The sequence below is a fragment of the Schistocerca gregaria genome, chromosome 3 (genome assembly GCF_023897955.1).
Source record: "Schistocerca gregaria isolate iqSchGreg1 chromosome 3, iqSchGreg1.2, whole genome shotgun sequence".
NCBI classification, from domain to species: Eukaryota; Metazoa; Arthropoda; class Insecta; order Orthoptera; family Acrididae; genus Schistocerca; species Schistocerca gregaria.
Window position 1 is genome coordinate 272,681,509 of NC_064922.1, and position 27,571 is coordinate 272,709,079.

The 27,571-nt window shown below is 38.4% G+C and overlaps 1 protein-coding gene across 2 annotated transcripts in view; it reads right to left on the bottom strand.

Moving 5' to 3' along the window:
• LOC126354662 (FAD synthase-like) overlaps positions 1 to 27,571 on the bottom strand; it is an 81,211-nt gene that overhangs the window by 14,442 nt on the left and 39,198 nt on the right. The window contains exons 3-5 of one of the 2 annotated variants that reach the window (XM_050004442.1): positions 26,020 to 26,161; positions 20,201 to 20,322; positions 3,040 to 3,182 (exon numbers count right to left, since the gene is read on the bottom strand). In XM_050004442.1, coding sequence (XP_049860399.1) covers positions 3,047 to 3,182; positions 20,201 to 20,322; positions 26,020 to 26,161 — 400 coding nt within the window. In that variant the 3' untranslated portion in view covers positions 3,040 to 3,046. Of the gene's footprint in view, positions 1 to 3,039; positions 3,183 to 17,632; positions 19,648 to 20,200; positions 20,323 to 26,019; positions 26,162 to 27,571 lie in introns of those variants that run through there. The other variant, XM_050004443.1, reaches the window with a different exon arrangement.

Sequence of the window (27,571 nt, forward strand, 5' to 3'; positions counted from 1 at the left end):
CGTGGCATATGACAGAGCAGTATTCAAATTGTTCCCACCCTGCTGCAAGTGTGTAATGAATTACAGGTTCCACAGTTGCTGTTATGAAATGTCTCAGTTCATTCATTGTTGTTGGTAATGGAGGCCACTCTATTTAAATGGAATGTTGCCTCATCACTAAACACTAAGTGTGGAAGAAAACTGTCATCCTCCATCTTGCCAAGAACGAAATTACTGAACCACACACACTGTTGTTTGTTAACTTCACAAAGAGGTTGCTGTAGCTGAATTTTGTATGGTTTCACGCGTACATGTCAATGCAACACATGCCAGATGGACATTGAGGCCATGCTGAGCGGTCAAACTGCACAGCGAACGGATTTCTGCAGACTTCTTGTGAAACTGTGGCAGATGCATTCGATGTCTCTGTCAGACATTCAGGGATTTGCCTTTACACAAACAACCTGTTTCTTGGAATTGTTCATGCCATTGTCTAATGCTCTGTGCTGTAGAAGTATCTACACCATACCTAGTATGTAAGCCACTGAACAGTTGTTACTAATCTGCACTGTGCAAAATGCTGAACACAAAACGCTTTCTGTTGCCCTGACACCATTTTTATTATAACTGAAGTGGTCGATCCACATGTACCTGTAGACTTAATTCAGATGGTTCCAGATGTGAAAATGTACTGCCATGCCATAATGCTGGAACCACAATCCATGCCAAATGTCCAATGGCACATTTTCCAAAAACTTCACCAGCATTCGTCGCAGGAATATCAAGTACCTGGCACCCATTACGTGGATAGGGAGGATGTATGGCCCAATCACACTGCAAAAACCTGGCAATACACCAATGCTGAAGGTGTGCTGAAATCTTTGTGTACACATGGCTTTGTGGTTTTCTCGATCCCAAATGTCACTATTTCAAACATTCAATGCACTTCATTAGTAAACAAAATTCACCATGGAATTTGCAGAAAATCCACACTACATTGAAAAGCTAAGTACAGAAATGACATGTAGCACAAAATCTGACAGGAGCATGGCGTGTACCTTCTGAGGGTGATATGGGTGAAATTGCTGTTCATGCAGAAAATGGCAGATGGACCAGAGAGATACATGCAAGTCACATCCAACAGATCAAGGACTTGTCGATGGGTTCTCTTCAACTTCAGGAGCACTTCCTCTTACAATATGGCAGCATGCTGCCTTCCTGAAGCACAACAGTTTGCTCTATCGCTTGTGAATTTCCCACTTTCCTGCAGCTGTTGCTCTGCTCTGGCAAACATGACATGAGATGAGATGGAGTCACACGATTTGGAAAGTACTTGTGATACAGACAGTGAGTTTCTCTTTCATCATGAGAAGCTTCACCATAAATCAACAACATATTATTGTACACTACAAATGTGTACTCAGGCATCCTGTTACTGACACATCACCATGAAGCATGGAAACAAGGCAGATGGAAACAGAGGATATCGCGTGACATCACATCATTCTATCATTCGTAAATATGGGCAGCCTACCATAACAGGTGAACTATGTAAAAAACATCTAGCATGCAACTAAGCAGCTCTTGTTTTTCTTGTAACATGGAAATGAACTGTTTCTGGACATGGGTTCCTATGTAAAACTTGATCTACTAAGTCCCCTCTACAACACACATAAGTGTGTAACATGAATCGTGAAACACACTGTACATTTCAACAATCCACTTACTATAAAACTGAGACGAGTACTGTCACTTCGTGTAGCAGGTAATATAATTGGAAAAATAAGTATGAACCCAATGCTGGACTTCAACTTCAAACAATACACTACTGGAAAATGAAAAACGAACACCCTTGAAAACACAATGGAAACAATACTTGAATGGGACAACAGTAGACACTAGAGGCAATGGTTCAAGGTACCACACTACTATTGGAAAACAAACTACCAACTGAACATGAAAACATGGACCTCATAAAAATTGTATCTGATTTGCTGAAACAGTTGTTTGTTGTTTTGAGCTTCCTCCAACTTTACTAGGCATTATAGATGTGCCATGACAATATGAAAGACTGAATTTCAATAATGTCCTTATGACCCAGAAGAGGCTGTGTAGTTCTTCTGAAGTATTTCCCCAAATATAAGATGCAAGGTGTCTGTATTTGCACCAGTCATCTAAGGAAAATACACATACTACTGCCACGGGTTCAGATACCATCAGTATACATACTGTAACCTGGAGAAATGTTCCCCATCACTTGTAACTGTAGCCAAGTTGCGTCCAGAGTGTAAGCGGAGGCCAACAGAAACCATATGCAGAAAGTTGGGCCATGAAGAAGTGTGTCACTTGCCAGGCTTCTCATCATAAATCATCACCATGCAACTCACTTTTGACTGTTAAATGACAGAAACAGCTGTAGAGATTAGCAGTGAAAAAGTCTTGTTTAATGACAAGGGCAGATCCAAGTTCTGATTTGGCATCAGCAATAGTCATCCAGGAGAGTAGTTACTAACAAAATCTGTGAGGCAGTGACAAAGAGGGTTACTAGCAACTTCTTTTCAATAGATACTACAGTTGAACAGAACTTTTGGATGGATAACTTTTTTGTCAAACTGACTGTCCACAACCTAAATTGTCTCAAACTGGACAATTCCATGAATCATGATACAGGGAGCCATAGCCAATAACGATTGTGCATCTCTGCTGTTTTTAGAGGGAACACTGAGCTGTGCAAGATACACCCATAACATTATCCAAGTCCATTCTTTTGACATTTCTACACTGTCCGGAAGATGAGCTGTACCAGCAGGGCAATGCCTGTGCACATATATTTTGTGTCATCTGTTGGCCTTCAAGTAGTTAACTACTCCTAAAAGCAGAAGAATCACCAATGATCAATGATATGAGGATGCAGAAGGCAACAGAAACTGCTGCATTAAAACACACACAATGTGTACCTACAGGAAGGGTGGCTTGCAATTAAGAACAGAGATTGGAATATGTAACTAGAAAATAACTAAGGACAGTGTGTGTGTGTATAGGCATTCTGCTTTTACTCACACAATCATTAGCATCTGCCACTCCTTTCAGAAGCTCCATCTCCCAACAAATATGCAGGTTTGTAGGCTTCCTTTCCATCATTTGTTTGGAAAAGCAGTGCTGGATTGGGAGCAGTATTGCTGCGACCTCCTAGAGATGTGTAGCTAGACAAGAAAGACATAGAAAATTAAAGAAAGGAAATATTTGAAAATAATACTTTCCTTGTGAAATCAATGTATACTAATTTATCTAGCAGGCAGGAACATAACTGCAAAAGAAAGAATGGGAGAATCTAGCATGTTAATAATGTTGCTTATTTTTTTAAACACTGCACATGTCTTATGTGACACAAGATACCTGTAATGTTATGCTAAATTTGTTTTTAAAGATTCTCTTGTCTTTCATGAGCAAAGTGAAAAACATTCATTCACCATCTTAAATATAGAAACAATAACAACAACAGTAGTCCACATCACAGCTTGCTCAATTTTTATGAGTCTGAATAAAATAAAATAAATACATAATTTAGAAATCACTCTGAATCTGTATTACTATGTACAGTTATTATGGATATTTGTGGATCTTCTTGAAAATTCTTGATTTTTTCATAATTAAAGCATTATCTGTTTTTAAAAATTAGAATTTTTCACATGCGCTGTTTTGGTTGCACTCAAGAGTTGAGGGCATCATATTAAAAAACATACAGGAAAATCTAGAGTGTCTAGCAAGTGAATACAAGAGAAGTAGTTAGGGTAACAATATTATGAAAAAGATAAATGGTACTCACCACACAGCGGAGAAGCTGTTTCACAGATAGGTACAACAAAAAGACTGTCGGAAAATGAGCTTTCGGCCAACAAGGAGACAGAACATACACACACACTCACGCAAACACAACTCTCACACACACAAGGGTGCAGTCTCTGGCTGCTGAGGTCACATTGTGAGCAACCGCACATGATGGCAGATGCAACCAGGTTAAGGGTGTAAGGAGGAAGCGAGGGGGGGGGGGGGGGGCAGGGTATGGGTGGGGGATGGTAAAATTCTGGTTGTCGAAACTTGTGGATGCGGTGTGGAGCAGTCTAACAAAGTTAGACGGGAAGGTAGGCTATACTGCAGTGAGAGGGTGAGGACACCCTATCCACATTCCTCCAGAACCTCAACACCTTCTTCCTCATTCACTTCACCTGGATTTACTCAACCCAACAAGCCACCTTCTTCAATGTCGACCTCCACCTCAAAGACACTCCCGGATTATGATGGCACTGAAACAGAGGATGACACGCGTAAAGCTGAAATACTAAACACCTTTTTCCAAAGCTGTTTCACAGAGGAAGACCACACTACAGTTCCTTCTTTAAATCCTCGCACAAATGATAAAGTGGCTGAATGGAAATAAGTGTCCAAGGAATAGAAAAGCAACTGGAATCACTCAACAGATGACAGTCCACTGGACCTGACGGGATACCAATTCAATTCTACACAGAGTACACGAAAGAACTTGCCCCCCTTCTAACAGCCATGTACCGGAAGTCTCTAGAGGAACGGAAGGTTCCAAATGATTGGAAAAGAGCACAGGTAGCCCCAGTCTTCAAGAAGGGTCGTCAAGCAGATGTGCAAAACTATAGACCTATATCTCTGACGTCGATCTGTTGTAGAATTTTATAACATGTTTTTTGCTCCCGTATCATGTCATTTCTCGAAACCCAGAATCTACTCTGTAGAAATCAACATGGATTCCGGAAACAGTGATCATGTGAGACCCAACTCGTTTTATTTGTTCATGAGACCCAGAAAATATTAGATACAGGCTCCCGGGTGGATGCTATTTTCCTTGACTTCCGGAAGGCGTTCGATACAGTTCCGCACTGTCGTCTGATAAACAAAGTAAGAGCCTATGGAATATCAGACCAGTGTGTGGCTAGATTGAAGAGTTTTTAGCAAACAGAACACAGCATGTTGTTATCAATGGAGAGACATCTACAGACGTTAAAGTAACCTCTGGCATGCCACAGGAGAGTGTTATGGGACCATTGCTTCTCACAATATATATAAAAGACCTAGTAGATAGTGTCGGAAGTTCCATGTGGCTTTTCACGGATGATGCTGTAGTATACAGAGAAGTTGCAGCATTAGAAAATTGTAGCGAAATTCAGGAAGATCTGCAGCGGATAGGCACTTGGTGCAGGGAGTGGCAACTGACCCTTAACATAGAAAAATGTAATGTATTACGAATACATAGAAAGAAGGACCCTTTATTGTATGATTACATGATAGCGGAACAAACACTGGTAGCAGTTACTTCTGTAAAATATCTTGGAGTATGCATGCAGAACGATTTGAAGTGGAATGATCATATAAAATTAATTGTTGGTAAGGCGGGTACCAGGTTGAGATTCATTGGGAGAGCCCTTAGAGAATGTGGTCCATCAACAAAGGAGGTGGCTTACAAAACACTCATTCTACCTATACTTGAGTACTGTTCATCAGTGTGACATCTGTACCAGATCAGATTGATGTAGGAGATAGAGAAGATCCAAAGAAGAGCGGCGCGTTTTGTCACAAGGTTATTTGGTAAGCGTGATAGCGTTACTGAGATGTTTAGCAAACTCAAGTGGCACATTCTGCAAGAGAGGCACTCTGCATCGCGGTGTAGCTTGCTCGCCAGGTTTCGAGAGGGTGCATTTCTGGATGAGGTATTGAATATATTGCTTCCCCCTACTTAAAGCTCCCGAGGAGATCACAAATGTGAAATTAGAGAGATTCGAGCGTGCACGGAGGCTTTCCGACAGCCGTTCTTCCCACGAACCATACACGACTGGAACAGAAAAGGGAGGTGGCTTGCGGAGTATAAATGTAGATGTAGATGTAGATGGCTACATCAGTACCTCCACCCACACTAAACCTACAAACCATCACAATATCTCCACTTCAACGGCTGCCACCCATTCCATACCAAGAAGTCCCTTCATACAGGCTAGCCACATGTGGCCGTTACATCTTTAGTGATGTGCTGTCCTCGTTGAAATGCACCAAGCATCTCACTGAGGCCTTCACAGACCGTAATTACACTCCCAACCTTGTAAAAAACATATCTCCCTTGCCTTATCTCTCCAGTCACCCACCCCTCCCAAACTCCTGCCATCTGGCCACAGAGGAGCATTGTCCTCATGACATAGCATCACCCAAGACTAGAGCAACTGCATCATGTTCTCCACCAGGGTTTCGACTCCTTTTGTTGTGCCTTGAGATGTGGAATGCCCTGCCCACTATACTTCTCACCCATCCCACAGTGATATTCCACTGCCAACCGAACCTACACAATATTCTGATTCATCCCTAACAACTCCTGCTCCCAACCTTGTGTCTCTTGGCTCATATCCCTATAATATACCTAGTTGCAAGACCTGTCCCATACATACTCCCACCACCACCACCACCACCACCACCACCACCACCACCACCACCTAATCCAGTCTGGTCAAAAGCATCACCTATCCCATCAAAGGCAGGGCTACCTATTAAACCAGTCATGCGCCTGTCCCATCTGAGTCCTTCCTACTAACACCAGCTTTTCTACACAGCACAAGTGAGAACTCTCCCTGCAATATATTCTATGTTCCCATAGCCCTCCTGACCTCTACCTTTGTTAGTCTTTGTCCTTACCCTCTAGCCATTCCAGTGCTACACAGTCCTCTATTTCACCAACGCACCCAGTCTTTTTACCTCTCCCATTTTCTCCATTCACAAAATTTGACAAATCCAAAAACAAAATGGGAAGAACTTCAAAAATCATACGCCCCAAAAGACAGCAAATTTTACACTGTGCAACTGAGACAGAAATTATATTTGCTAAAAATGAAGAACTGTGAATATATGGGAAGTCATCTGGTACATATAAACTGCATCTAGCTAAACTGAAAATGCAAGTTTAGCAATGACTATTTTATGTGGACTTCCAGATGAATGGGGCACAGTAGTTTCAGCTTTGTGCAATTTGCCAGACAATAATTTTAAGAGTGCTACAATAAATACGTGTTTGCTTGCTGAAGATGCCAGACGTCATGAATATAATGAAGATAAAAATTCTGCAATGTCCTTGAAAGTTACTACAAGTAATCAAAGGAACCAAAAATTGCCATCTACGGAACAATGTGACAAAGGACAGGAATAAACCAAGAAACACAAAAAGATGCTTTTCAAATAATGGAAAACCCTGGATGGAATGTAACAATATTATAAAAGGAAAGCTGTTACCATATAGTGGAGATGCTCAGTCGCAGATAGGCACAGCAAAAAGCTTGTCACAAGTGGTTCCAAATAAAAATTATTTTTCAGACACTGATAAAATTATTTTAGTTGAAACGATAACCTTTGCTGATGGCAGAAAAACAGAATCCATGGGGAAAGGTACAGACATTTGTGATAATCTTTTTGTTGTGCCTATCTGCAACTGAAGCACCTCCTCTATATGGTGAATAGCAACTTTCCTTTTCTTAAAAAGATGTTATTATTTGTTACACCTGTCACACAGTTGTTTTCACATCCAGAAACCAACGAAAAGGTGAAATTTAAGAAAACATCAAACGAAATGAGGTGGTCTAAGAATAAGTGATTCTTGTGGCACACTTATATTGACAGTGACAACTGTAACGGATTCTGGAACAACTCAACACATGGTTCCAAATAAAAATTATTTTTATAAACTCTGCTGATGGCAGAAAAAGAGAATCCATGGTGAAAGGTATAGTAAGTGTGAAGACAATTAAAAATGAAGGTTTGCCTGAAGAATTTGTGGTAAAAACACATTACATGTGCCTGACACCAACCAAGCAATCTTCTCTCTGAAGCAGCGTACTGAAAAACGACAGAAAGGTTATATTCAATAAAGCAGGGTCTCGTATCTAAATGAATTTGGAAAACTGCTTATTGAAACTTAACAGAAAGGTCTTTTGTATTACATAAATACAAATCCATGTACAGATGACAGAGCTATAAACATAATGAGAAATAATGAATTTTACACAAAGTTACTGCTCTTATGGCATTGTCGAATGATGCATGTCAGTAAGAGTACAATTAAAAAAGAAAAAAGGAGCAGACCTGTGATTAGAACATTTATGAAAATTGTAACACAAAATTCGAATGAATAAACACCCACTACAGAACTTGTTCATAGTGATCTTATGGGATGTACTGACAATCAAAGTTTGAAAGACTACACATATTTAATGAGTATCATGGATATGCAAGCATATACACATTTGTGCATTTCTTAAAAAAGCAAGTATGAAGTATGTGAACAATTCAAGACATGAAAGATTCAAATGGTGAAAAATGGTAAATACTTGAAAAGAATCTGCACTGACAATGGCTTAGAATTCTGTTTGTGTAAATGATCAAAGTTCTGTGAATCTGAAGGAATATAGCATGAAGTAACTGTTACTTATGCACCGCAACAAAATGATATAGCTGAATGCCTCAATAGAACATTAATGGATACAGTAAGGTTGCACTTGCTATGAATCAATTTACTGAAGAGTTTAACCCCAGTGTGCATCATTTACATGTAATTGGATGCAAAGTTTTTTCTCACATCCCCAAATGGACATATCTGCTCACTAGGCAGATGTGCTAACCATTATGGCACCGTGCCACAGCACTTTTGCACGACTGCACAGAGTACCCCAGCATGCCTTTCTCCTAAATCCAGATTCCCATTCATACCACAGTCCACTTGGTATTCCCCCAAAACTCTAACAGCATTACAGGAGTCTCTCCAACTATACTGGAGTAGCACCACAACATTGAACAAAAAGGGGGTTCCATCTGAAACCCAGGCATAGGTGCTTTAATGAAATGAATATACATGGTTCTGGAATCATATAGCTTCATTTGAAAATAAACGGAAGAGTTTTTGTACTATTACCATTTCCAAGCAGGGAAGATGAAATGCAAAGTGAAAGAGAAGATTCTAACACTGAAGAGGAACTTCAAGGTCTCTCAAACCAGGAGGAAAATCAAAGTAATCAGGAACTTGTGGAACATCAGGAAATTCCACAAAATAGATGTAGGCCAACAAAGGATATTGCATAAGAAAGAAATGGGTTTCAATAAATGTCAAACATTACACAATGACATTTCATTCCAAAGGGAAAGGTTATACAGAAGAAGCACAAATAAACATTGTGCAAGGAAGAAACAATGATGAAACGTTATTGTATCTTGAAGCAGTGATAATGATGATTGGTCTGTGGGGCACTCAATTATACTGTTATCAACGTCCTTACAAATTTTGAATCTTTACTCAGTCAGTCTGCCACTTTCATGGATGATGATGATGAAATGTTGAGTACAACACAAACACCCAGTCCCCGGGTGGAGAAAACCCCCAACCCAGCCAGGCATCGAACTGTAGTGATTCGAGAATTTATGTGTAAATTATAGAACCACTCAGCCTTCTACTGTCTTGAACACACGATATTCTGGATATGAGTGTGGGATGGTAGAATCCTACCTGCTGCACACCACATGTTTGTGTGTGCAGGTTTAAAATCAGTCGTGGAAAGAACGTAGATGGGGCGGATGAATGGCACTGACGAGTACCTGTTGGGCAATCCATAGATGTTTTAGTGAGTGTGTAAAGAAGAACCATGGAGTTTATTTGCAGCTCTGTGCTTATTATGTCATTGACTATTGTTATTAAAACAAAGACAGCTGAAAAAGACCTCTTGAAAACTCTTGATGTAAGCTTGCTATAGGCAAGATTTATTTTCTGATTCATGTTAAGAAATGTTATGGTATCTAAGCCAACTTTTTTTTAACTGTAACTCAAATTGTTTCTGACGTTCAACTGTACGAGAGACTTACTGGAAGTTATATATTTATGTTGAAAGTGAGAGTTTTATTGTGTATGAAAGTCGTCGTTGAAAGTAGTAGTTGTTGTTGTTGTTGCTGCTGCTGCTGCTGTTGTTGTTGTTGTTGTTGTTGTTGTTGTTGTTGTTGTTGTGGTCTTCAGTCCTGAGACTGGTTTGATGCAGCTCTCTATGCTACTCTATCCTGTACAAGCTTCTTCATCTCCCAGTACCTACTGCTGCCTACATCCTTCTGAATCTGCTTAGTGTATTCATCTCTTGGTCTCACTCTATGATTTTTACCCTCCACGCTGCTCTCCAGTGATCCCCTGATACCTCAGAACATGTCCTACCAACCGATCCCTTCTTCTAGTCAAGTTGTGCCACAAACTCCTGTTCTCCCCAGTTCTATTAAACACCTCCTCATTAGTTATGTGATCTACCCACCTAATCTTCAGCATTCTCCTGTAGCACCACATTTCAAAAGCTTCTATTCTCTTCTTGAATAAATTATTAATCATCCATGTTTCACTTCCATACAAGGCTACACTCCATACAAATACTTTCAGAAACGACTTTCTGACACTTAAATCAATACTCGATGTTAACAAATTTCTCTTCTTCAGAAACGCTTTCCTTGCCATTGTCAGTCTGGATTTTATATACTCTCTACTTCGACCATCATCAGTTATTTTGCTCCCTAAATAGCAAAACTCCTTTACTACTTTAATTGTCTCATTTCCTAATCTAATTCCCTCAGCATCACCCGACTTAATTCAACTACATTCCATTATCCTTGTTTTGCTTTTGTTGATGTACATCTTATACCCTCCTTTCAAGACACTGTCCATTCCGTTCAACTGCTCTTCCAACTCCTTTGCTGTCTCTGACAGAATTACAATGTCATCGATGAACCTCAAAGTTTTTATTTCTTCTCCAAGGATTTTAATACCTGCCCCAAACTTTTCTTTTGTTTCCTTTACTGCTTCCTCAATATACAGATTGAATAGCATCGGGGAGAGTGTCCCTTGACTCTTATAACTGCCATGTGGTTTCTGTACAAATTGTAAATAGCCTTTCGCTCCCTATATTTTACCCCTGCCACATTCAGAATTTGAAAGAGAGTATTCCAGTCAATATTGTCAAAAACTTTCTCTAAATCTACAAATGCTAGAAATGTAGGTTTGCCTTTCCTTAATCTTTCTTCTAAGATAAGTCGTTGGGTTCAGTATTGCCTCACGTGTTCCAACATTTCTACGGAGTCCAAACTGATCATCCCCGAGGTAGGCTTCTATCAGTTTTTCCATTAGTTTGTAAAGAATTCGCAATAGTATTTTACAGCTGTGACTTATTAAACTGATAGTTCGGTAATTTTCACATCTGTCAACAACTGCTTTCTTTGGGATTGGAATTATTATATTCTTCTTGAAGTCTGAGGGTATTTCGCCTGTCTCATACATCTTGTTCACCAGATGGTAGAGTTTTGTCAGGACTGGCTCTCTCAAGGCTGTCAGTAGTTCTAATGAAATGTTGTCTACTCCCGGGGCCTTGTTTCGACTCAGGTCTTTCAGTGCTCTGTCAAACTCTTCACGCAGCATCATATCTCCCATTTCATCTTCATCTACCTCCTCTTTCATTTCCACAATATTGTCCTCAAGTACATCGCACCTGTATAGACCCTCTGTATACTCCTTCCACCTTTCTGCTTTCCCTTCATTGCTTAGAACTAGGTTTCCATCTGAGCTCTTGATATTCATACAAGTGGTTCTCTTATCTCCAAAGGTCTCTTTAATTTTCCTGTAGGCAGCACCTATCTTACCCCTAGTGAGATAAGCCTCTACATCATTACATTTGTCCTCTAGCCATCCCTGCTTAGCCATTTTGCACTTCCTGTCGATCTCATTTCTGAGACGTTTGTATTCCTTTTTGCCTGTTTCACTTACTGCATTTTTGAATTTTCTCCTTTCATCAATTCAGTATCTCTTCCGATACCCAAGGATTTCTACTAGCCCTCATCTTTCTACATACTTGGTCCTCTGCTGCCTTCACTATTTCATCTCTCAAAGCTACCCATTTTTCTTCTACTGTATTTCTTTCCCCCATTTCTGTCAATTGTTGCCTTACGCTCTCCCTGAAGCTCTGTACTCTGTACAACCTCTGGTTCTTTCAGTTTATCCAGGTCCCATCTCCTTAAATTCACACCTTCTGTGCAGTTTCTTCAGTTTTAATCTACAGTTCATAACCAATACATTGTGGTCAGAGTACACATCTGCCCCTGGAAATGTCTTACAATTTCAAATCTGGTTCCTAAATCTCTGTCTTACCATTATATAATCTATCTGAAACCTTCTAGTATTTCCCGGGTTCTTCCATGTATACAACCTTCTTTCATGATTCTTGAACCACGTGTTAGCATGAAAGTCAAATACATCATCAACTGATGAAAAGCAAAGTTTATATGTCTGTTTATTTCAAAGTAGACAGTCTAAATATTCCTGTACCTAGTGTTGTTCAATGGAGAAGAAGCCAAGAGGGTTTCCAGCATCCGGCTACCCAGTAAAGAAGAGTTGCGGCAAATTCCAAGTGTAAGGTGGTTTGGGAGAATAAACCAAAATAACCCAGAAACACACACACACACACACACACACACACACACACACACACACACACACACTTTAAGTCGTTAGAATGTTAAGGAACCCAGGACCCCATGATCCAGAGGCAGCAATGCTAACCACTAGGCCATGAGCTGCAGACAGAGGTATGGATAGTTGCAATGAATGAAAAAACCAACTTCTTGAAGAATAATGGTGGTTGGAAACTGGTTGAGCTACCATCTTATGTTATTCCAGTAAAGAATATATGGTATTTAAAAAGAAAATCTGGTACGAAGTCAATTTTTAAAGCTGATTTAGTTGCAATGTTTTTAGTCAAGTAGAAGGGTAGACTATAACACAAATTATGCCTCTCTTTCGAATTTTGAAACAATTCATCTACTGATAGCAGACAGTGCAAGAAAAACTGTCATATTGGTCAGTATGATGTGAAGAGTGCATACCAGTTTAGCAAATCAAAGGAAAATGTATATTTGCTCCAGCCTGAAGGGTTCATCAATAAGGGCTACAAAAGTTTGTTTTCCAAGTTAAATAAGTCAATATATGGACTGGAACAAAGTGGTAGCTGCTAGGTATGATCATTTAAATAACTCACTATAAAAACTGGGATTTGTTGGAAATGATACAGATTCATGTGTATACAAACTGAGTGCAAAGGAAGGGAAAGTGACTGTTAGTATGTATGGATGACATACTTACATTGGCACAGAATTACAGGGCAAGGCAAAAGATGAAAACTCTTCTAGAAAGTTTCTCTGAAATGAAACATATGGGCATGATGTCATACATGTTAAGATTGAAACTTGAAAGCAGTGAAGATGGAACAGTTAGTCTCTTTCAGAGGGAATATATTAACCAACTACTTGACAAATACAGATTTCAAATTACTAAGGGTGCCAAGAAATGGAAATGAATCAAAATATCCTTGATGAAAACTGTGATGATGAAGTTTAAAATCTTCCATATCATGAGCTTATTGGTGGGCTCATTTACTTTCCACAAAGAATTCGACCAGACATGGTTCCTTTTTTTTGTGTACTAATGTATGTGAAGGAAAGAGCACATTACAAACTTACTTACTATACAACTATGGAACGTAATAAGGTGTGTAAAGGAAACAGCACTTTAAAGACCCCCATGTCGTCCGACTGTGAAATACCTGAAGCATTCACTAATCTGGAGTCTTGGAACGAGGTGGAACAAACTGCAATTGCACTGAGCACAACAAAAGCACAATATGTGTCAGTGGCAGCATTTGCAAGAAAGGTAGTTTGGATGAGAAAGTTGCTGAAGGGGGGCAGTGTTAAACAAGTACACAATAGCTCCTTTCTCAATTACGTTTCTGTGAAATGAGTGCACCATCTTCCATGTTGTTTAAAAAGACAACCACAATTTGTTCCGTGAAAAAGAAGTCCTGTTTTCTCTGCCTTGGTGGTGTATGCAGTGTTTTGTCAATAAACATATGATGTTTTCATTCTACTCCAACAATAATAAACACAGTAGATTTTATGGTCTGCATCTTATCTGCATGATAGAACATAGTATGTATCAGTTCCATACCTCGTTTATGGCAACAGACACACTGCATTTGAAGAAATTGGATGTGGTATACTACAATATTGAATTTTATGTGGTCTCTTTACTCAAATATTCAGCAATGAAATTTTCTTTGCACTGTCACAAGATGAAAATTTTGTTCTTTCTGCAGATGATACAAATGTAGAAATAAAAATAGTACCAGCTCTTGGCCTAACAACCATTTGTATACTTATTGGAAGAACAAGCAAACTGTAGCTACCTTACAGTACAAGGCCAAAATTTATGTATTACGTGCTTACCCCAGCCCAGGTGAATTACGCAAATCAGTTAGTTCTTTTGCATTAGGTGCGGTCTAGGGTGAACTTTAGGCTGCCTATAAAAGCATCACTTGTTCATGCGTGGTTCTTCAAGAAAACCTGAAAAACCATGCTTTTTGAGTATAAAAAGTACCAGTTGTGGGGTTGACCACTTCTATAATTTCTGTTCAAGACAGATTGTCAAAATTTTTAATGTATGCTCTTAAAATGATATTCTTGTGGTACTTTAAAACTATTTTTGATATCATTATCCATTACTGAGATGCAGAGGTTCAAAGTTATCGTAATTATGCATGTAAAAGATGCACATAATATCCCATCTGTGATGTAAATGTGCTTTTAACAAACACGATGACCATATGGCAAGCGTTATCTCAAGGGTTGTGAGGCCACCAAACTATGTTTTTAGTCAGCATTTTTTCAGCATTAAAACTTAATGACATGCTCTCTCTATATATACTGGGCATTTCATGCCTATACAAATATGCGCAAAGTGGCATTGTAGTGACAAAAATGGGTTAAAGAGCATCTTAACATACCTGAGAGTAACTAGGACTCACTGTCAAAAATTATGTAAGACTGGAAAGATTGCAAATTCAGTAAGATACTTTTTCCTCTTTTTAGATACAAATCACGATCCACACATTTTCGATGAGTTGCAATCAGTGAGCAAAGTACCCAAATAAATGTAAAGTAAACAATTTTGAGTTAGCCTTATATTATGCATACTTATTTGTTGTTTGTATGTGTCAAAGGATACAAATGTGTCGAAGGATATAAATAAACTCTCAAAGCTTTATCCTAATCTATAGGATTAATTTTCTATAAGCAACACACACTCTCATAGCTGGGAAAAGAAAGGATACAGCAGAAAAATGCTCTAGTTGGAGCACAAAAAAAGGTGGGTATGTTCCTATTTAAAACATTATGACAGAAAAGTGGGAAAGCAGCTGCCTCACTCTTCATTCCACCTTCTTCACCAAAACTTTTGGTATGCAAACATTTTCAAACTTTTATGTGCTGAAAGAGAGTAACAGGGAGACACCGGTGGTGGAAGACTGGGGAGACAGAAGCAGTCGGAGAAAAAGAGACAGGAGACAGTGCCAGTGGGAGAGAAAGAGAGAGAAAACAGTGATGGTGGAAGAGCAAAAGTGACAGTGAAAGAGAGAGATGAATGAAGACAATAATAGCGAAAGAGGGAGAAGATACTGATGGGCACTAAGAGACAGCAGCACTAAAAGAGAGAAAGAGATGGACAGAGGCAGAAGTAGTGGGAGCAAAAGAGAGAAGAGACAATGGAAATGTAAAACATTGATGAGCAGAGATAATAGACAGGCTTGGGGGGTTTGGACCCTCACAGACCAGCAAATTTTACTTTGTATTTTATAGGAAAGGATGCATTTTGGGCCAAAATCTTAAACATGTGGATGTAAAGGAAAAAACAAGTTGGACCTGCCCACCTCACCCCTACCCAAATTTTTGAACTGCTGAGGTATGGTGGAGATAGGGGCAGTGGGAGAGAAAGTCAAAAGGAGACATTACAAGTAAGACAGAAGACAATGGCAATGGGATATATGGTAAATCAATGGGGAAAAAGGGAGACCGGGTGAAAGAGACATATACAGACAGTGGCAACAAGAGTGAGATGCCAAGTATGAAGACTTAACTATGAAGAGGGACTGACTTAAAGGATTTAGAATGTTCTGTGTTAAAAGAGTGTAAATATGTTAACATGCCAAAATTTTTGGTGAAGAAGGTAGAATGAGGATTTAGGTAACTGGTTCCCCACTTTTCTGTCAGAGTCTTTGAAAGAGGAATGTATCCACCTTTTTTGTGTTCCAGCAAGAGCATTTTTCCTCTGGTAAGATATTCTTCTACTGGAGTGCTCTTATACAAAGCATGTGACATATGTTTAACTGATTAACTAATATCACTATCCTAAATTTATGTAACAAAAGTTACATGTTTGATATTTCACAAGCTACATTTACATGAGTTAAACCATGCTCATTACAGTAATGTATCAAGAAATTAATCAATTTTTGAAAATATAATGTAATTGGATGGATACAAAAATCTACTCGCCAAGCCATGATAGAACAGCACACATCTAAAAGTACTGAAATTTGCAAGCTTTTGTTTCTCTGGCAGTAGGATTGAAGGGGAAAGAAGAGGGATGAATAAAAATGACTCTGAACCTCACCAGTCCATCCTATTCACCTCTCTTCCTTCCCCTTCAGTCCTCGTCCCAGAAGGAGCCACCAATGGCTCAGAAAGATTACAAATTTCAATACCTTTATATGTGTGTCCTCCCACTAGGGCTTGGAGAGTAGATTTTTTTCATCCATCCAGTTACATTATATTTTGTGACTTTTCTGAATTCTCCCCATTTCCTAAACCTCACTCGTCCTTTTCACCCCTCTTCCTTAATCTTCAACCCTTCTGCCAGAAGAAGCCACTGGCTCTGAAAGGTAGCAGATTTCAATAGCTTTACAGGTGTGTGCTCACCACTTGGTGAGTAGATTTTTTTATCTATCCAATTACTTATATTTTCAAGTTCAACAATCACTCTTTCCCTATTATTCCATGCAGTAAGTCACTCCTGAGCTGGACTTCTGCATGAAATTCCAAGCTCTTCCTATTTCCTTAACCTCACCAATCCTTTCCCTTTACCCTTCTTCTTTCTCCTTCAACCCTTCTGCCAGAAGAAGGAGCCATTGGCTCCAAAATCTTGCGCATTTCAAGATCTTTATATGTGTGTTCTAATCCCACTGTTTGGTGAGTAGATATTTTATTTCTCCAATTTACAGTAATTTTTAAAACTACTGTTTTGGATCTAGAAACTGAACAATGTTTAACTTGTGTCTGTTTGAAGGCTCAATAATAATTCAAATAACAAAAGGACGTCACAAGAACAGAGTAACAAAGTCGACAGTACATCCTTAAGCATATAATTTCTAGATCAGTCCGGAAAGCTGAAAGAACCATGAGAAGTAAAATAAACATTATAGCAAAAGAAGATTTCCATAATACAATTAAAAAACAACATGACTTCATGTGAAGTACATATATTGGAGAAACTATAGTAGTATTCTACTCTAACTTTTTTTCATTCCAAGGCCACTGAAACATTTGAAACATACTGTGTATGGCTATTCTGCTGAAATGATTTTGCAATAGTACCTGTGGCAAGAATCAGTGTCTTACTCATATTAGCAGTGCTGCAAATTTAACGAACAACTAGTAACAATAAATAACAAGTAATAACAGTCTGAATCAAAATACTTACTTTAACCGCCTATAAAAACTGCTCGTGGTCTACTGGTCCAGCCTGAGCTCTTGGGACAGTATCTGCAGGTGGCACCTTAATAAAAGCTGGGTGCCGAGTATCATCCCGACTAGCAGATTTTTTTAATTTATCAGGTTCTACTGAAGAGCAAATACTCCTACATTCAAGTGGAGTGCTCACTTTGGGTTTATGCTGCCATTTTATGTCCATTTCCATCATCCGTCTTTCATAAAAATTTTTTGGAGCAATTGAGTTTCGCTTGAGCTTTTTGATATTAACAGAGTTCTGGTCATTTTTGTTTTGAGGCTTCAATTGGAATAAGCGCCTCATATGAATGTAAACTGCACAGCACAGACATGTAAATGCTGGCAGCAGTGACAGGAAGAAATCACGAAGAGGATCTCCAACAGACACATATTTGTCTGCTTGTGGATCCGGAACTGCAAATGGTGGGCCCATATCAACAAAAATCAAGCAAGGAAATACAAGTCCTACCTCCGAATAGACATGGTAAAAATGTCTACAAAGATCTTCAGGTTCATACCCACACCCAAAAAGATTCACAAACAGTGGAAGAACATGGCTACTGTTATATTCAGATTCATTTTTAACCATTTCATCTTGTGAATAATTTCTCCATGTGCCAACATGGTAGTCGGAAGCAGTGACTGCATAATTTATGCTCTTTCTCTCACGTGTCAAATTATTCATAATATCACTTGCACCAGAAAGTGTAAAGTTTTCTGCAGCAGCAGTCATATTGATGAATGTCAAATTCTTCTTGGTACTGGGCATGCTAACATTCCAGCGTTCTACAGGAATTCCATTAGAAAGATTTGATGATACTTTTGTAAGGGGTAGCAACGTGTTGTTGAGGTATTCATTTGTCTCATTCTCCCCAGTTTGTGGATGACTTAGAGCGTATTCTACAGTGATCTGAGTACAGTTATAAAATGCAGCCGTACAGCTGGCTCGACAAGATGTCCACTGGCAAAGTGATGAACCGCTGAGGCGACGATATGAATGCAGTATGCAAACTGCTGAATGTGGATGGGCAGACATTGCCAGGAAAGCAGAATCAGTGAAAACTGCAAATGATGTGACTGCAAGGGAGAAAGTCACAATAGCTAGAATAGCACAACAACGTGCTTCACACTCCCGCAGCCAGCCTGGGCAACAGCGGCAGAAGCAGCGGCAGCAACAGTGCAAGAACCCACGAACCATCAGCAACTTTTTCTACTGTAATGCACTTTATGCCGGCTTGCAATTGCCTGCCAATCCTTCTCTCCTTGCGTCATTTGTTGTTGAGTTTTATAACTCAACTTTTAAGTATCATCTGCATACCATGCAACAATATCTATGCATGAAAAAAGAGCACTACTCTCAACATATTATTTGTAAAAAGTACTCGTGATATTTATGCTCTTATCATTAACTTTTATATTTGTGGATATTGTATGAAACAGATGATCAGTTTAGTCCAAAAGTTAATGCACACTGACCTTTTGCAAGGAAAAGTTCACATTTTCTTCTCAACAATATTTCACTTTCTAGGGCACAAATCTATGGAAACTGTCACAGGTAACAAAATCAGTATGTACTTACAAGAACACAACACAATGCAAACATAACTGCACAATTAAAAGCTGCTTCTCAGTTAGCATACACCTACAAGAACATAAAATCTTAAACACGGAACCAAGTCATTTATTCCCGTTGACTGGTCTAAAAAAAGTAAAAGATGGCTAATAAAATCTACAAAGAGTAACTCAAATATCACTCAATTAGGAAGATAATATTTTTACTGCTGACGGCATCGCTGCACTATTCTGGTTTGCTTAGATATAAGTATCACAGCACTTTCTCCTTGTATTAAAGTCAGCTGCAATACACTTCCAAATACTAAAGCTAGATAAAAGTTTGATTCTCTTCAGACAGGTCAGAATGGTAAGTGACATCCAGCTTAAGTGAGGACCTCACAGCAGAGCAAAGTACACTTCTTATGTGGGATCAATAACACTGTTTATTTCATGAAGGGTGCCATGGCAACAGCGTCAGGGAGCTGATTCATATCTGACATGCAAAGTGCAAGGCTGATGAAGAAATCTTATACTCATGTTCCACATACAAGGACCAAGGACACATCAAATGTCAAATTACTTATGTCTTGTATTTTTAAAAAGATTACTGAGTAAAACAAATTCTGTATAAAAGTTGAACATATCCTTCAGTTAACCATGTATCACATACATTGCAGATGTGTGATTAAGTTGCATCGTGCTATCTCCCTTTTTTTCTATCCAGAAAAATAAAGACTCTATCAACGATAACTTCCTTTCTCACCAAGTGACGTACAAGTACATTCATATGTTGAACATCGTTACTATAATGAAACATTGTGCATACCAAATATCATAAAGCATATGATAATGTAAAACACATGGATATGCTTAGCAAAACAGGCTACATTCATTCTTCTCTCAAGAAAAAGATGGTATATATTTTTGCAGATGGGAAATTAGAACTATATGTTGGCCAAACTACCCGAGTATGATGCTACAAACTTACCCGACATCATACAGACTGCAGTAAGACACAGACATTTCTTGGAGAAATAGCCAAACATCTTGATAATCCCAGTCCAGCAGAGGAGACACACGCATTACTTGAGGCCAGTCATTATCTGTCATCTGTAAAGTACTCTTGTTACACAAAGGCATGATATGTCTTTATTTACAGGTGGGGAAGACAAGGAAATAAAGAAGGAAAATAAGGTGACATAGATATTAATGAGGGTGATATTCATATACTGGTTTGCACAAAAGGAGTTTTGAATCCCAGAGTCCTTAAATTATGACTACTGTCTGAAATACTAATTCATTATCAGAATTTGTGCTACATGTTCCTTGGCTTATTAAAAATATGAAATCTTTTATCTATTAAAATATGGAATCAATTTATCTTGTTACTTGTTTCATTAATCAACGGAAGGAAACTTTCTTATTATAATCAAAGAATTCTATATATTTTCATATGTGCCTCATGACCTCCACATCTAGTTATTTTCTTCCTTTAGCCAATTAAATGTTCACACCCACATTGGTCACACACACCGTCTTTATTCTACACGAAAAGATTGGAAATAATGTGCTACTTATCACATGGCAGCCCAGTTATGCCAATACAGAGTGATTGGTGGAACTATTACTCATAGCTCCTGAAAGCAAGTTATCCTTCATCCACCAAAAGAAATTAGAGGTCGCAGGATGTTTCACAGCTTAGACAGGCTAGTTACCTAGGACCTCAGGCCAAGGGGGACACAACAGGAAATGATGAGAGAATTCAACAATGGCATTGCCACTTCTAAATTCTAACTGTAGATATGGGATCACCTATTGTCACTGTACAAGATGTCCCACTTGTAAGGGGCCCAGTGAAAAATTTAATAAAAATCTTAATAAAAGAGGATATGACACCAAATTGGTGCATGACATATCTTTATGGTTGAGAGATGAGAGTACATTGCAATACAAGCCAGAAGTGACTTCACCCACCTGAATATGCAGTTAAACATGGCACTGCATGTTTGCAAATCTTGCTGCTGAAGTATTGGATTTCATGGCAGATGTTCTCATATAAATGTGGCAGCATCTGTGAAATGTGGCAACACTTGTGTTTATGTGTGGGTCTTGTGTAGCAGTGTAAAGTGATTTACTTTTTGTGGTGTTCTGAGTGACTTGCTTCTTCAGGTGGTGTTTGATTCTGACGATGTGTCGAAATTCTGTGAAAGAACATGTTTTTCCTGTGAAACAGTACTGGGTAAGGGGTTCCCTTCAAACATGTCAGCAGCTGTTTTTAGAACATCAAAGCTTGATGATGCTGCTGGAACCAAAGGGAACATTGCACAGTGGGGAGCACCAGCAGTTATCAAAAGAAAGTGTGGCTGAGTTACAGACACAACTTTCGGCATCACTTACAATCTCTCTTCACCGATCATTGCACGAATCTGGACTACCATGTAGCATGTGTCAAAGATCTGCTAAGCAAGCAGGCATACAAGTTTACTGTTGTTCATGAACCAATACAGACCAAAACCGATAAATGCCTAACATAGTTCCATTGGCATCAGTGATTTATTACTGAAAGCTGGTACAGTGCACATGGTACAGTGATGAAGTGTGGCTTCACTTGTCAGGATACGTGAACTCACAAAACACATGTTTATGGAGTAGTGACAACCAGCAAGCAGTCATTGAGGAACGCCTCCATTCGCAATAAGTGGGCATGTTCTGTACACTATGACAGTGGCACATTTTTTTCATTTTTTTAATTCATTTTTTATTTTTCCCCCCACTACTGTTGCCAGTGAAGTGTACCAGGTATTGTATCAGGAATTTTTGAACCTGCTGTATGATGAATAATTGACACTTGGCTGATACCAGCAAGTGGGATGTCTTATGTCTAAAGTGTGAATGGTTGTTTGTGTAATCATTTTTCCCTCACAGAGTGATTTCCAAGGAATTATGGCCCTCAAAGTAATCTGACTTGAAACATGCTGTCTTTCTTCTGGCAAGGATGGGTGGATGGGTGGGTGGGGGTGTTCACCTTAAAGGTAACACGCACAAGAACAAACCACATGCATCGATGAGTCACCTGAGAACTTCCGCTGCAAAATCCAGGCAGTCACGCCTAGTACTCTGGCAGCAACATTCACAAATATGGAGCACTGTGTTGAATTGTGTGTACAGGTGAGGGGAAGTCACTTCCAGACTCTATTATAATGTACCTTCATATCTCGACCATAAAGGTATATCATGTACAAATTTGGTTTAATATTCTCTTTTACTAAGATTCTTATAACACTTTTCCTTGGGCCCCTTGCGAGTGGAAAACCCAATGAATTATACAGAATGTTTAAGTGATGATAATATAAATTTTCAGGGTTGGTGAAGAAGGGCAAATGTATCGATCTGAAATAGGGAGAACATGTCTGCAAATGACTAAGTTATAAGCAGAAATAAGAAAAATTCACTTTTATTGTTGGTTTGATGACAATGATAAAAATCCAGCTACGTACTCTTTTCATGGGACTGGTCCGTGAATACCCGGGGAAACCTCGAAAAAAAATTTCTGTTTTCTAAACAGTGTAACTCAAATAATAAGATTTGTAAGCCCATATAATGCTTACTACCTTTTAAGACATATTTTGGGAACATTTTTATGAATGAACCACTTTTTTTAATTGTATTTTTTTGTTGCAAGTGAAATAACCCACGCTAATTATTTATGTACACCACAGGTACACATCACTCAAAATACAAACAAAGTAGAAGGTTTATTTTTTTCCTGTCAGTTCTTTATTCTATTATCTTTAAAGCAGACTACTGACAAGAAGGTGCTGTCATAAACTGTAGTAGAAAAAAATTTTAAGTGTGATTACCAAAAATTTTGGAAATGAATTCAGAGTTTTTCTTCAAAAAAGCATTTTATTTTCAAAGTTAAGTCACAAGAGTAGTCTACTTTTTATTTAACCATGTTTTAAGACAGTATACAAAATTTCAGATCTCCATGTTAAATAGTTCTTGGCCAAAATGTACCAGAACATGAAATTTTAGCTTTTGGGAAATTCAATTTAAAGTTGAAACTTGCTTTTTCTATTAAACCTGCTTTTTCTGTTAAACTTGCATGGCACTAATGCATCCCACGTCCATATTCATCTTGTACCTGAGTTGTTCTTCCTCCCTTTTCTTTATAACACTACTACATTTTATTCTTACTTCTTTGGTATTTTCAACTTCGAATAGTCTCCTTAGGTCAATGGCTATTAGAGGTCTATGCATACTTAGACCACCAGGTGCTCCCATCAGTTCCATAACATTACGCCTTGACACTGCACCATGATTGAAACATAGAACAACATCTAGCACACCTATTTTCAAACAATGGAAAATCCAGGATGGAATGTAACAATAAACTTATTTTCAAAGTATTTAGTCTTACTAGACCAGTTTTTGGTATCCATTCCCATCTACAATTGTTGAAACTTTCATTTGAATTTTGAGTTCTACCATGTAAACATTTCTCTAATAATCTTGTGTCACTAAGCTCACTTGTAACTTCCATTATAGCAAATGGCAAAGAGTATTTATGGTTGAGTAACAACCCTCTGGTAGTCACACCATGAATCACTGCCAGGTGGTCAGAGTGAATGACATGGGTTGTCATCTGTGGTGGATTTATGAAAGAAGGTAGTCCATAATGCTTTTTTCATTCCCTCAAAGTCATTTTTTATTTTGTCTTATGGCTTGTTGATAACAATACAATAAGAAACTCATGCACACAGTCACTTCACTGTAAACAAAATATTCATGCCAAAACAATAGCAAACAATGACTAAACTCTGTATAAACAAAAGATAAGCAACTGTAAAGTTTTCACAGGTTAGCTAACTTAAGAGACAAAAAATTGTAAAAATGAAACAAATGAGTGCAAAACTTTATTTTCAACAGAGCTGACTGTGTGCCATGGGAATGTTGTGGTGCATGCAGCCGATTTTAAATTCCTCTCATTTTGGTACTTTCTGTAGTCCATTTTCCTGGAAGTAAACTTTTTCTTATTCAGAAAACCACAGAGAATTATTTAAGGCAAAAATTAAAAAAAAATATTTTTTGACAGTTATTCACGTGCAAGTCCCCTTAATAAATTTATTTATCTGAACAACTTGCACAGAGTGCTGTATAGACAGAAACTGCTCAAAGTGGCACTTCCCAGCTCCTATTCAAGCATGAAAAACACACAGTTTTGTCATAATTTCTAAAAACTCAGATTTGAATGTCACATGCAACAAGAACTCATGTATTTTTTAGTTTATAAATGTGTCTCCTCATCAACAAGATTTTTTATGTGACTCCTGAAGAAATCAAGCATGGACAGAATATTTTTCTTTCTACCCTCTTTGCATGGAACAGCTAACTCAGGTGTTCACAAGCAAGATATGCACAGCAATCCAGATCTCCATCTTCTGGAAACACATCTTTCCTTGGAGAAAAAGTAGGATAACTTTCAACAACAATGGAAGAATGTTTCTCGAAATCACAGCATGTGGTGGTGAAATTAAGGTAAATCTGCACTGTTGGCTCCTGCACAACTAAGCACTTGGGTTTATTCATTCAACGAAAGCATATATTCAAGAAAGTGAGGATTGGCTAAAAAATACTGTAGCAACCATTTCCACAACACAACGCAAAGTGAGCAGCACTTAAAATTTGCAATTTCTGCAAGTAGTTGGGTATAGCTGCTGTTCTCTCATTATTTTCCATGCAGTACTGTGGATGACACCCATTTCACATATGACTGACTTTTTCCTGTTTAACTGATTGATTCCTGACTGAAGGCTCCTCATCTATGGGAATAAGTTCAGCTTTTTCCAAAATTAAGAGTCTGTACAGTTCATTGTGGAAGATTAGGGCCTACTGTCCCACTGATGATGGTGTCCACAGAGATGGAGGAGACACTCAGTCAAGAGAAGAGTGTAAGGAAAAAGCAGTGTTGAAAGGAACCATTCTGGTATTCACTTAACTGATTTAAGGAAGCTATGGAAAATACAAATCTAGCTAGCTGAATGAGAATTTCAAACCTCCCTCCCACAGACTGCAAGTCCAATATCTTATCTGCTGTGCCATGTTTTACAATTTTATAAAAAGTGATCAGACAAATCAGCATTGTATAATATGCATGATAAGCTGACTACCAAAATTCAGTGGCATGTAGAAAAAGTCTGAAGACTTTTTCTAAGTTTACCTCTTAATGTATGTTGCAACAATGCAACAAATGCATCCTATGATAACATAACTCATTTAAAAAATGTGATTCCTACCCCACTGTATGTGACTCCAGTGCCTTAAGCACTACACCACCTCCCTTGGTAGGAGGAGTCAAGTAAGTTAAAACTAAATAACACCCAAATCAGAGTAGCAGCTGATATGAAGATCTTTTTTCTCCACAAAAATAACAAAGGCTGGTGCATCTTGATATGTCAAAACAAATGCGAAAAAAGTTTGCTCAATGTTTGTGAATGAAACTTTACTTTTTTAGTGAGCTTTTCCTTTGATAATATTTCTTTTCAAAGTAGCACTTTATCTGTGAACATGAGGCCCATGAGAAAAAACAATAGCACTATGTAAGAAACCACCCCCTGCAGTTGATGTCAGTGTTTTGCCCAACTTGGATGTTCTACACGGTTCATATAAGTGATCCGTTATTCCACAAAAAAAAGGCATCATAGCTGCAATAATATTTTTCTGTTAGGAAAGCACTACAACCTATGTTTTGTTAGTTAAGTAAACATTTGTGATAAGAAGAAGATAAATTATTAAAGATATAAACACCTGAAATGTATTCAATTTTTCTGAATAAGGATCAGTTCGTCGAGTTCCCATAAGTCCTGCTCTTAAGGCCGGTTTTTCAGCTAATAGTTTTTCCAGTGCAGTTTTGATTGAACCTGGTATAATTTTCAGTTCCAGGTTATATCTGTAATCAATGAGACATTTATAAAAGCACGAATTATCAAGCAAATAGAAGCTGCAAAACTTAAGTAATGTTTGTTGCTATCATCACCCTGAGTTTTTTCCCAAAAATTGCTAGAAATATTAAATTATGCCAACAATACAGAATAATCTATGATATGCATACAAATGACAAATTGTTCACTGACAAATTTCTTATCAAGGTTGGACCTGTTTGCTTGTTTTGGGTCATTTAATAGCCAGTTCATCCTTGTCCAAACCAGAAAATTTTAAAGGGAGTATGGGTAAAGGAGATTAATATATAAAAATATTCTACGAGTGTTACAAACTTCACTCTGGGCTAAGGGCATCTGGCAGTGCCCGCACCCTATGGGGCAGCATTGAAACAGTATAATCTGAACAGTATGTAGGTAGCTGACACTACTCAGCAGTGCATCACAATACAAAACAATAAAACTACTGCTCACATACATAGTACTAACAACAGGTTACATCTAAAATGCAACAATCTGTCATGAGGATGATGGGAAATGGGAAACTGGTGTATACTATAAAAAAACTGGAAACAAACACATTCTAAGGCCAATTATGTCAACTACCCTCATTTTCTGTTCATCCTTGTCCTTTAAATGTCTTGGTTTCCATCCCAGTTCCCTACCCTGTGCCCACATCTTTTTCCATCTGCAAGCAGCTTAATGCTTCTCAGTGCCACTACACATTAATTACATTTTTCAGAGAATAAAACAGAGTTTAATGTCCTGTAATTTTGCAACAAAGTTTACTCGACTGATTATCCTTCTAGTGCCCCCTTCCCCTCTCTACCCTCCTGTGTAACACAAGCCAGTACTTCTGTTTGTACATGTTGTAACCTCCTGCTGTCTCTCCATGTCATTTGTCTTCCCTCATTCAATTTGTGTATCCATCTGAGATGACTACACACTCCAGTCAAGCTGCTGTTTAGAACATGAATACAGGTGGAAATTCAACCAGTTAGTAATGAGCAGGCAGTTTTAAACAGTGGATGTGTAAATGTAGTGTTTCAATGCTCTTGCATCAGAAATCACAACAGGACAATATCTCTAAGTCAAGTGTTCAACACATTCTTCAGAATGTTTTGAAGAACAGAAGCATGTGCAAATTTCATCCCACATACTTTGACTAAAAAAAAAAAAAAATTCTTTTCTGGCAAAACAATTATGCATAATGATACTTGGTGTTATCAATATGAACCTACAACAACACAGTGCAACAATTCACATGAAGGGTCAACATTGTGGCAACACAACCAATTTAATGCACAAGCTGATCATCATACCAAAGAAGGGCTTTTCTGACAGTTTCACAAGGCTGTATGACTGTTTTGTGTGTTGTACTCCCGTGAATGTGGAAGGGAGGGGGGCAGGGGGTGTTTGCG